We start from the raw sequence: 11,781 nt of genomic DNA on the forward strand, positions 1-11,781 counted from the left end.
GGTGGGAGGATCTCAGGGGTTCCCATAGCTCACAGTGATCTACCACAGTAATACCACAGTAATACTACAGTAATGCTACAGTAATACTTCAGTAATATGAGTCTTATAAAAACAGCTGAGGGCCACTCGTGCTTTAGCTCAGTGGCTCGGCTCGGTCCGGTCCGGTTCGGCTCTCTTGCTGTGCGGATTGACCTCATTACACACACACACATCTGAGCCTAATCGTGTCCGTGTATCACACCCAGTCTGCCGACACACCGTGCGGGATTTACCCGCACCATCCCGGGATAGCTGAGAGCGGCAACGCGGTACCGGTTCGGGGTTCGCCGCGGCTAAGGTCTCGACACCGCGTCGATCTTCATCGTCGCGTTCGTTCCGATTCTTCTTTTCATTCACCGCGTTGATTGTCACGCCTGCACGCGCGTTAGCAGCCGCATCACGCGCTTCAATGTCCCGCAAACCCTCCGCCAGGCCCGCGCACACAACACAACCCATCACACGGAGCCGCGCCAGGATCGATACCAATCACATATCGATACATACTGCGCTGCTTCTCAGACGGGACCCACCTGCCATCCTGGAGATCCGGGCGGTCCGGGCGCGTCACGCCTCTCTGAGCCGCGCGGCGCGCTCCCTGCTCGGGGAAGCAGCGACTGATCCTCCCGCAAACCGGAGCGCTCCTCCCGCAGGCACAAGCACCGCCGAGCACTGCGCCGCTACCTCCGGTTACCGCAGGCTGGAGTAGTACTACACCCGGCGTGGCTCTGCCTCAGCAAACGTGGCTGGAATGGGAGAACGTAGTATTTCCATCCAGAGGAGGCGGTAACGCAGTATACTTTTACTGCAGTACTGTAGTTCAGGTACCGGGAGACTATTTGTCATGTGATACAGATTAAAAATAGGAGTTATGTTTCTCTCCTTCCTTCCTTTCATCATACGCTTTTAAAATATCTTCCTTTATTCTGTCCTTTCCCTCCCACTTTTCTTCCCTCATCATTCTTTCCTCTGCATCTCTCCTTCTTTTCCTCCTTCCATCCTTCATGTCCTTTGGTCAATTCCTTCCACCATTCTTTCTGATGAATCAGTCTATATTCCTTCCCTTCTCATCTACCCTCCCTCTTTCTTTAACATATTCATCCCTCCCTTATGCTCATCCTTGTATACTTTTTTTCATTCTTCCATCCACCATTTCTCTTCTTCCTCATCTCTGTATTGACTTCCTTTTCAATCCCGCCTTCAATTGATCAACCTACTTTCGCTCTTCCTTTCCTCTCTCCATCATTCAATTCCTGCCCCTCTCAACATTTACCTTCTTCCCTTAATGCCCTGCTTCCTTCACATCCACCCTCTCCTCTCCTCCCTTTGTTCTGCCATGACTCTTGTCTTCCTTCCATCCTGTTTCTCTTTCTCTTTTCCTTCGGCTGATCTGAAACAAGAATCAGTCTGGCATTAGGTTTTTACAGTTTTATTTTTGACAGAGTGGATGACACTGCTAGTATCTGTGTCTGTTCTCCATGGCCATATTTGTACTTGTCAGTGTGAAGTACTTGTGACCCAGATTGCAGCGCCTCCTGCTCTGTATCGATTCTGATAACCAGATGATCAACATCTGCAATCCAATCAAAAAATAATAGTATGAAAAATAAAAGGCTCCAGTCCGGCCGATGTTCCCTGAATGAGGAATCACCAGACGCCAACCAGCGCCGAGAAGCCGTCCCGTCTGCTGATACCAGGGCAGATATCCACACAGTAACACAAACTGCACTCTCTTCACTTCTCAGCCTCTTGGACTCGTTAAGGTTTTCATCATTATGGAAAATGTCCATGACTTCCATCACCTCCGAAAACATTTTCAAATTCCAAGACTTCTCCAGGATTTTCCCGCCTGCAGAATCCCTGCATGCGTCATCCTGAGAGGAGAGGTGACTGACAGCACAGACTTCAGAGCTGAAGGAGCACAGAAACTTGACACTCAATAAAAGCTCCTCATTTCTGTAAGAAAACATTTGTATGCATAAATGAAACACAAGAACCGTAACAGCAAACCATCATATAGATTAAGAGAAGAGAATGTGTCTCAGAGTTCTATTCAAAATTAAATCTATTTATAATGAGTATAAACTAATCTATAAATGTACATGGTTTTAATCTGATTGCAGATCTTTGTCTGTCCCTGAAGTAATTTGACGGTGACGGTCGAGTCACATCCGCTCAAAATGTACAAAAATCCTTCAAATATAAAATGTATTTTGCTTAATCAATGCTACGATCTGTCCCTCATCCCACCTGAAAGTTAAAACATACTCAAGTTTTAATAAAATAAAAAATCGTTGCCATGGTAACACATCAGATGAATCTCCACATATGACTTCAGTCTAAACCAACAGCACCATCACTGGACCCATGATGGTACTGCAGCCAATGTGCAGGTAATTTGTTGGATTCGTTCCTCCATGTCAGCCAGGTAAGGCACCCACACCCACACACAGTGTATTTACTGACAGGAACACGCAACCTTTTGCTTCACGTCTGCCACAGAGACGAAGCGTGGGCGCCGTCGAACATGCCGCTTTGTGTTGTGTTTGGGATTCCTCTGATACATGTCTGCAAAAAAACAAGTCAGGAAGTCATTACTGATGATGTCATCAGGGCTAAAAGAAATAAAGATGTTATGTTTTCTGAAGGTTAAAGGTGACAGGAAGCTTCTGTACCTTTGAAGCTGATGTAGTACTGCCGTTGACCTTTCACCACTGGGACCTCTGCCGCCGCGTCCGTGTTGTAAACCTCCTCTAGGCTCCGCGAGGTGACAGATGTTGTTCGCTGCTTGTCATCCTGATGGAAACACGACACAACGCTCTGTCACTGACACTCTGTCACTCTGTCACCGACCACCTGACGCTCTGTCACAGGCCAACTGTCGCTCTGTCACAAGCCACCTGTCGCTCTGTCACAGGTCACCTGTCACTCTGTCACAGGCCACCTGTCGCTCTGTCACAGGCCACCTGTTGCTCTGTCACAAGCCACCTGTCGCTCTGTCACAAGCCACCTGATGCTCTGTCACACGCCACCTGTCGCTCTGTCACAAGCCACCTGATGCTCTGTCACAAGCCACCTGACGCTCTGTCACAAGCCACCTGACGCTCTGTCACAAGCCACCTGTCGCTCGCTGTCACAGGCATCCATAATGGCTTCAGTTTCCATCATATTTGCTGAATCATTGTTCTTGTTTAATGGTTGGCGAGTCATGACCACAGCAAACTGGGCTGGAGTGTGGGGTCATACTGATGCATTATCTATTCCATACATTGTTTGTTTTTTTAGCCAGTAGTTGATAATTGATAAAGCCACTGGTTCCCAAACTGTTCCTGCAGAGCCCCCGTTATAGATCTGAATTGTCTCGTGCCCCCCCAATACGGGTCGGCCGATCGATGGGGGGAGACACGATTTAAAACAATAGGGGGCAGCTGATCGGTCTGACGCCCCCCACTTTGGGAACCACCGGATTAAGCTATATATACTGTTCATACCACAAAATAAAACGAAAATAACCTATGACCTCCGAGCATCACTCACAGGCTGGCCGTACTCCACCCAGTTCCTCTGGTCCCCCTTGTAGTACCAGAGCCACTCGGTAGTCAGGACGTAATGTGGCGGCTTCGTTACCGAGGAAACCGTGGAGAGACGGCAGACTGGATGAGACGCCAGTGTCATGGACTGGAAGTCAACGGGTACAGAGCCCGAGCTGAAACACAAACAAACATCAGACATTCAGGTTTGAGCTTCAGCACCAGTACATCATCACAACTGCTGAAATCTGACCTCTGTGTTCTGTGAGGGTCGCAGTAATCTCGCTCAATTTCCTCCATGTGCTCCAGGTCCTTCCACTCGTCACCGTCAAACACCTCCCACTTGTATGGGAGGGGAAAGTGCACAAGGGCACATTGATCTACGCAGGAAACGAAAGCAAACAAACTCAAAGACAGGAAGTTCTCAGGTCTGCTGGGCTGAACCTGCATTACTAATGAGTGAATATGTCTCACTACCCGTGTCCACCTCACTGACGAAACAAGCTCCAACAGGTCAGATTTATTGGAATATGAATGTAATAATTATAAACTCAGCACAGGGCAGATTTGAGACCCCACTACCAACCTTATAGCTTCCTACTGCAACATATTATTATTATTATTCTTAACATTTATGCTTGTTGTTATTGTATGTTCACTATTAATATATTTGTGTTTCCTTTAAATACATTTGTATTTTATATTCATTACATTAATTATATGTGATATTTGATCATTCACTTACATTTACTTACTAGTCATCAAATGTGCTGTTTAAGAGCACAGTCATACATGTATATGTCTGAAGTCTAAGGAAAGTGAACAGTGTACTTTGTAATGTGACAATTTGTCTCCGCCAAGTGGAACTGCAAGGAAATTGTATCAAGCAGAGCCTGTCAAAGTGAACCAGAAATCTTTGGTATGACCATAATCCGTTGATGAGAAGTACATCTGAACAAACCTCCACCTCAACTCACTCTGGAATCTGCAGTTGTTGCGCAGGTGATGCAGGCAGATCTCATTCGTGTCACCCGAGTGTGCCGCGGGCTGGCAGGCAGAGTCTGGAGGATCCTCTGAAACACACACACACACACACACACACACACACCTCTCATCTTCATATCAAACTAAACTGATGACCTCATTCACTGGGCAGAGATAACAACACTGACCTGTGTGTGAGTGTGGTGAGGTGGTGGTGAGGCGGTGGATGTTCTGGTAAATGTGCGGCAGGTTCTGGATCATGGCTCCGCTCAGCCCTTTCTCCTCCAGCATGTTGCGGCTGTGCTGGTCGACGGCGTGCTGACGCTTGCACTTTCTTCCGAACACGCAGGCACCCTGGATGAAGTGCATGCACAGGTGCATTTTGGTGCAGTTCTCCTGGAAGGTGCAGGCGCCGTGTAGCCCGGAGCCTTTATTGTAGTGAAGACACACCTGTTAAAGACACAACACATACACATACACACACTGCTCACCACAGGGATGGACTCAGGGTGCCCTTCATTGTAAGTTGGAAGAAGGGCTGTACAATTAATCCAAGTAAACTTCCACATGTGATCACATAATGATATATAACAATAATTGTATAATATTGTACATTAGGGAGGAGGTGTTACTCAGCTAATTACGGTAATCGAGCAGGCTGGTGAGGAAATCAGTGTGTTGTTCCTGAAGATATGGTAGATGTGTGTGCACAGTGGGCACAGAAACATGTGTGTGTGTGTGTGTGTGTGTGTGTGTTTCTGTCTGGTCGAGTTGGTTTAACGTTAGACAGCGATGCATGTGTGTAAAGGTGTGTGTGTGTTACCTCAGGAAGAAGTGACGGGTCGTTCTGAAGCAGCAGCAGGAACAGCTCGTCCTGCTTCAGCTCGTGCAGCGTGCACTCACTCAGCAGGGGGTAGTTGTGATCTGACCGGATGTCATGGGAGAATTTACACAACTTCCTGCAAGAAACAAAGGGATCCAGACTAGAGCCATCGCTCCTCCTGTTATGGCTTTGCATCTCAATAATGAGACAATGATCGACTCCTTACACCCCCTGACAAACTAACTCACTTTGGAAGCAGACATGACAGAATCTAAAGTTATTGACAAATCGTAACTACTGTCATAGCACCACCATCAGATGGAGCAATGTTTCATTTGTTGCATAAGTAGTGAGGTCACATGTGTAGCAAGTTTAGTTCCAGTTGACCAAGCATGAGAATCAGTCGTGAGATGCAGCACTTTAAACATTCCACATGTAAAATTAATGACAATTTACCTCAAATAGCAGGAGGTATCAGAAACAGTAAACTCATTTGGATGAATTAATTAAAATGAATTTTAAAATGGAGGCAATCTTGGTAGGTCCCCGAGGATATGGGACATATTAAAAGTTACAGGCCAAAATGTAAAAGTTATCAAAGCGCCACCATCTGGTAACAAAAAGTAACGTTCTTCCATGGATGATGTCAAACTGTAACTTGCCCACTGAGTTTCATGAAATTTGGTTCATAGCTTTGTGAGAAATCAAGCTGATAATCACGTGCTGCAGTTTCAGTTTGTTTAAGAGTAAATGATCCATACTAATCTGAAGCTAAATAAAGTCTCACACAGTCACACAGTAACATTGATAACACTGTACTAGTTCCTCCCTTATCCTTGCATTTCCTTAAGTTTCGTTTCGTCGCTTCACTTCCTGCACAGACTTGTACCCGATACAGCGGAGAGAATGAAAGTAACGCCGTCCCGGTTTAATCTGATTGAGTAGAAGTCGCGTTATTGTGATTTGATGATTTAAACTCAGTTTTTATATTTGTGAAGTATTTTTCAAAACACTAAATGTGATTTCACTCTCGTTTATGGAGCATCACATTACACGCGTGACCCCTGCTGAGAGCCTAAACAGCCTGGACCAACCAGGTCACAGGTGTCAGCCCCGGTCCAGTGTCCACTCTGTCCGAGACAGATCCAGTTCAGTTCGGATGGGAGGACACGTATCCCACTGACATTTAAACTCGTCTTCGTGTCCTTGTCCCTGTCATGTCTCCACCTGCTCTCCCGCACAGGTTCCCCACCCAGGTCAGACTCGCGGCCCATTCTGGTCTATGCGGGTCTCACCTGGCTTTGCCGAACCTGCAGTTTCCATACACGAAGTGCTTGCAGAGGTGCAGCTGCTGGCAGGCGGCGCAGTCCTCCGCGCCGTACTTCCTGCACAGCCTCAGGGAGGTCCGGGCCACCACGGTGCAGTCGGACACACCAGTCCCGTTCCCCTGGACCACCAAGAAGCGCGAACACTTGCTGACGACGAACCAGAACTCGTCCTTGCCGATGTGGCAGCGCTGCAGGACACTCCTGTGCAGCTCCTGCAGCCCCATGGCGCCGCTATTGGCGCACAGCAGGCTGGTGGCGCAGTGGATCACTCCGCTGTACGACATGTTCTCCAGATCGCTGTCGCGCCCAGCTGTGTTCCACTTCCGGCTGTGGTGGAAATGATGGTTGCTAGGTTGTAAGACATTTGTTTAGAATCCGAAACAAAAAAAGATGAACCGGTTTATTTCCCACACTGCAGTGGATCTGACCACAACATAATACAGATATGGCTTTTTATGTGAACAAGAGAGGGAGAGGATGAGTCATGAGATGTCAAGGAGAGGCGACAGGGTGGCGCCCCACGACCAAGGTCTGAACGATAAGAGGCGCAATGGAAGGATGAACACATACAGATCGTTATTTTCCCCTCCACTGTCTTTTAGTCATTTATGCTAAACCTGGAAGAAGAATAAATAAATAAAACTTTCATTACATTTAAGAGACAACGTGTCACAAACGAGAACTTGTAAATAAGGGAAGCTGGGTCATCTCTGCTGGAATTACGAAACTTAACAGCCTTTGAGGAAACAGTTTGTTCCCAACAGCTGCAGTAGTTCCTCACCAATGCTTAATGAAAAATGAGGTGTCACTACTGACTAAACCCGAAAAAACCCGTTACAAAAAAATAATATAATATATAATACAATATAACTACTATAAATTACTAAAAGAACTAAAGAACTATAATGTACAAAGTATAAAGTGTAAACAGAAATAAATAGGTTAACTTAAGAATTTTAAAATGAATAAATCAAATGCGTATCGAATTGCTCTGTGCTTCAATAACAGTTAATCATATTAACTAAATAAGTAATTAAAAATATGAGAATGAATCATGATGAAGAACGATCAATCACAATGAATGACGACGATGATGATGATGATGATGATAATGAATGTTATTTTCTACGTTTAATGGTTCGAAATAATCTCGTCAGGCATCGCTCGGTAAACAAATGGACGGTCTGTTGAATGGTCCTCGTGACGTGCCGTAGTGTTGACATCTGTTATTTTCAATATGGTAGGCGATGATGAGCCAACTATCTAGTTACGTGTTTGTTTAAAAGTTATGATCACTTTCTGCGCGTTGTTATGGCTGCAGTCCTCATGCCTGTAAAGATTTGCGTTTCGAATGATGCCAAGCTGTCCTCTCCCGATCGATGCTGTTTATCTGGGCTGGGCGGACTTCGTTTTATATTAGCTAACCTGGTCACGCGCTGCTAGCATTTAGCTGTGTTTATCTGAACGCTTCGCTCCGGCGTTAGGTGATGGCGGAGGCGGAGGAGCTGCGGCCCGTGCCCCGGGAGCAGGCCATACTGGAGAGCTTCTTCACACAGCTCGGCATGTTCTCATTCGACCGGGCGAAGGACTACGTGGAGAAGGAGAAAGACAGCAGCAGGAGCGCCGGGGCCATGTGGGCCGCGCTGCTGGCGGCACTGGCTCACCTGTCCGCCGCGGAGAAGGCGTACCACAACATGACCTTCCTGGGCCAGAAACTGGGTCAGTATGTCACAGATATGGACACATGGACCCCGACCGGACGAACCAAAGCAGATCAGATTATGGGGGTTTCCTCCTTGAGTCCTATTACTACCTGTCAGATAGATTCATCCTTTTACTATGACAATCTGATCGTTTTATATGATTGATGGTGCAACATCAACCAGGTTAGATATTTAAGATGTCAATCATGAACTAAAACTTAACCATAATGATTTATAAAATACTGTTCAGTCTGAATTGATTTGTAGTTGTTTGTTTTGAGTTTATGTGTCATACACATTGCTACCACCAGGAGGCGCTGAAGGTCGTAATGTTGCTGTGTAATGATCGTAATGTTTGACTGATAAATGAAAGTCAACCATTTTCATATCATGGTTACACAGCACAGGAGAGCAGAGAGGACCTGAGCTTTCACAGGCAGCGGGTTGGGTGGAAAGCTTTGGGAGTCAAACCAAGAGTTACAAGTAGGCACAGTTATTTTAGAGGGAAATAAAATAACAAATGACACCAGAGGTTTGAAGTTAATAAGGAATCAAAGTTCCTGCTGTGAAAATGTCAGAGTTTGTATCATGAGTTGTTTTCTCTCTGCAGGCGGGCAGTCGTTCTTCAGCCGTAAGGACTCCATCCGCACAATCTACACCTCCCTGTACAACGAGCTGAGGAAGGTGATGACGACGGGGCGTCACAGCCAGCCGGGCTCCGCCTCCTGCCTGGAGGACCTGCTGTCTCACCTGTCAGAGCAGCTGTGCCACTTCACGCACGCACGCATGGAGATGGCCGACCTGTACGAGAAGATGCACTCGCTGGGGAGCCAGAAGAGCATCAACTCAGACGAGCTGGTCACCTGCCTGGAGGCCGTCCTCCACAAATACAGCTCCAAGTCAGTTTGTCTCCTCTGTCTCATTTTCTTCACTTTTATGACTCACCAAACAGAAGAAATGACCCATTTGATGCCAATACCATAAATCCTTTTCTGCTGCATCTGTACTGCCAATTAATGTTCAGCTTATTGGCATTTTTTCTGTTATAGAGTCCTGAGAGTCTCATTGTCTTTAATGTTCTTCTCAGACTTTGAGTGCCCAGTCACCAGTAAGATTCTCAGTAATGAAACACACCGTCATCTGCAGTGTTAGGAGCATTGTTTCAAATGTTAAAGGGATGATTTCATCAGAGGAACAAAGTGGTGCTCGGCATGGCCTGGATTAGGATGGCACAGGGAGGAGGGGGAGGATGTGAGGAGGAAGGGAGCGACAGATTGGGGCTGGAAGAGGAGAAAGTTTCTGCTGAATCCAGCAAATTCTGAATTTGTACCGTTTTCCCTGAAGCATTACCCCCCACCCCCCCCCCCCCCCCCCCCACACACACACACACACACACACACACACACACACACACACACACACACACACACACACACACCAGTACTTTGTCAAAGTGCTGAAGGTGAAGTTCTGTCAGCAGCAACAGAACATTTCCTCCTCTGCTCCAAATTGAAGTGATGTGCAGCCATTTTACAGACGTTTAGGATTCTGGGGGAAATTGTGTAACAACCCAGAGCCTGTTAAATGATTTTACACGCTACCTTTACTGTGATGTTAAACTAAATCAGATTTTTTGAAGTATCACAACCTAACTAAAATAGTTTCTGGCTCCATCAAAGTTTAATTACAGCATCTTCTATTAATGGACGAAATTAGTGTTATTTATGAGTTTATGAACTTTCATGAAATCAGACTCCATGCTGCTTCATATTAATGACGATCATACGTAGAGCAGCATGTCTGAAGATTCCGGGTCTGTTTGTCTTCCTGTCCTGAGTTGTGATCTTTGCCCCTCCAGGTTCCATCACCCCATCCTGGGCCGGCTGGAGGAGGGCTTCCAGACCGAAGTGGACGTGGTGGCCCAGCTGCTGCGCTGCCAGGCTCAGGTGTCCGAGTGGTGCTTCCTGCCTGCTCTGCTCAACCTGCACGGGGCCAACACCAAGCTCACGGCCTGGGGGCTGCTATTCCAACGGCAGAAGGAGACCAGGAAGAACCTGTTTGGGGGTCAGTCTCAGAAGGCCGTTCAGCCGCCTCACCTGTACCTGTGGCTGCAACGCTTCCAGGCCCTCCTGCTGGCCAAGTTCAGCTTCTACTTCCACGAAGCCCTGAGCCGGCAGACGGCCACTGCAGATATGAGGGCCCTGACCGCTCGCACCACGCCCGACTACCACGGGAAGATCTCCTCCTTCATACGCAAACACGACGCCAGCAACGTGTCTTTGGTGTTTGACAACCGCGGCTCAGAGAGCTTCCAGGGCCACGGGTACCACCACCCGCAGTCCTACCGGGAAGCACCCAAAGGCGTGGAGCAGTTTCCCGCTGTGGTGTCGCTGCCGTCAGGAGAGCGGCCGCTCACTCACTGGCCCAATGTCATCATGATGATGGGAGACCGAGCCACCGAGCTCAACGCCCTGGACAAGGTGGTCCACTTCTACGACGATAAGGTGCAGAGCACTTACTACCTGACGCGGCCCGAGCCGCACTTCACGCTTGTGGTGATCTTTGACGGCAGGAAGTCAGAGAAGGACCTGAACATCACCAGCTTCCTTCAGGAGATCTCAGGATCCCTGCGGAACTCCAAACCTTTTAGCACCCTGAAACCGGGATCCAAAGGCTGACACACAAACTGAACATTCAGATGGACAGAAGCTGATTGTGATTGTGATTCTGCCAGAGAGAAAGTGATACAAAATCTCCTGATCATCATCTCCTTCACGTCTTAACTCTGCCAAGTAGAGATGAGGAAGAACAAATATGCAAATACGTGGAAGTTCCTAATGTGAGATGAGTTGTAACATTGTTTAGTTTTACAGTAATAAGCTTCTTGTTTGAACATTGCTCGTGCTACTGCTGAACCTGAACCCTTGATTGTCCATAGACTCAGGAAGAGACTCAACATCTGATTCAAAGACAGAATCGGTTTCTAAAGCATCTGTCTTTATTAAGATTTTTATTACTTTGCCTAACTGTCTTAACATGTTTAACTTTTATTTTTTATTGTTCATATTTACATTTTTCTTAATGAACAACTGTCATGAAAGCAAGGAATGGACTGAAATGAAGTTTTGACTGTAAAGTGCATAACTACAAACTAAAGAACATGAAGAGATCACATGGTTCATGGTCTGAATAAAAGAACAGAGGTCATCCCATCTCTGAGCCTGATGAGTTGTTAACATAATGAAAGGCTGAATCAGGTCATGGTTGAACGCTAATTTATTTGGGTCGATTTATAATTTAAATACAACACATTGATACAATCCGTTTGGCTATATGAGCTCATTTAGGAAGCTCAGGTTTCAAATACAGCAACACTA

The 11,781-nt window shown here is 46.7% G+C and overlaps 2 protein-coding genes across 3 annotated transcripts; one reads left to right on the plus strand and one right to left on the minus strand.

The window, feature by feature from the left end:
• Window positions 1-1,449: 1,449 nt before the first annotated feature.
• parp12b (poly (ADP-ribose) polymerase family, member 12b) lies at window positions 1,450-7,181 on the minus strand. 2 transcript variants are annotated; one of them, XM_076159768.1, is made up of 9 exons: window positions 6,669-7,181; window positions 5,374-5,509; window positions 4,739-5,000; window positions 4,544-4,639; window positions 3,820-3,946; window positions 3,574-3,742; window positions 2,712-2,832; window positions 2,516-2,604; window positions 1,450-1,947 (listed from the first exon to the last, which is right to left on the minus strand). In XM_076159768.1, exons 1-9 carry the CDS (start codon window positions 6,983-6,985, stop codon window positions 1,942-1,944), a joined length of 1,323 nt encoding a protein of 440 aa, XP_076015883.1. In that variant the 5' UTR covers window positions 6,986-7,181; the 3' UTR covers window positions 1,450-1,941. The 2 variants fall into 2 exon arrangements, with proteins under 2 accessions (XP_076015883.1, XP_076015882.1); XM_076159767.1 differs by having other exon boundaries at window positions 1,450-2,604; window positions 6,669-7,178.
• Window positions 7,182-7,898: 717 nt separating this feature from the next.
• kics2 (KICSTOR subunit 2) lies at window positions 7,899-11,504 on the plus strand. The gene is made up of 3 exons (XM_076159766.1): window positions 7,899-8,420; window positions 9,015-9,303; window positions 10,263-11,504. The coding sequence occupies exons 1-3, from the start codon at window positions 8,189-8,191 to the stop codon at window positions 11,080-11,082; spliced, it is 1,341 nt and encodes a 446-aa protein (XP_076015881.1). The 5' UTR covers window positions 7,899-8,188; the 3' UTR covers window positions 11,083-11,504.
• Window positions 11,505-11,781: the final 277 nt, after the last annotated feature.

This window comes from Genypterus blacodes, unplaced genomic scaffold, assembly GCF_046128005.1.
Source record: "Genypterus blacodes isolate CSIRO-AG114 ecotype Tasmania unplaced genomic scaffold, CSIRO-AGI_Gbla_v1 ptg000099l_1, whole genome shotgun sequence".
Classification (NCBI taxonomy): Eukaryota; Metazoa; Chordata; class Actinopteri; order Ophidiiformes; family Ophidiidae; genus Genypterus; species Genypterus blacodes.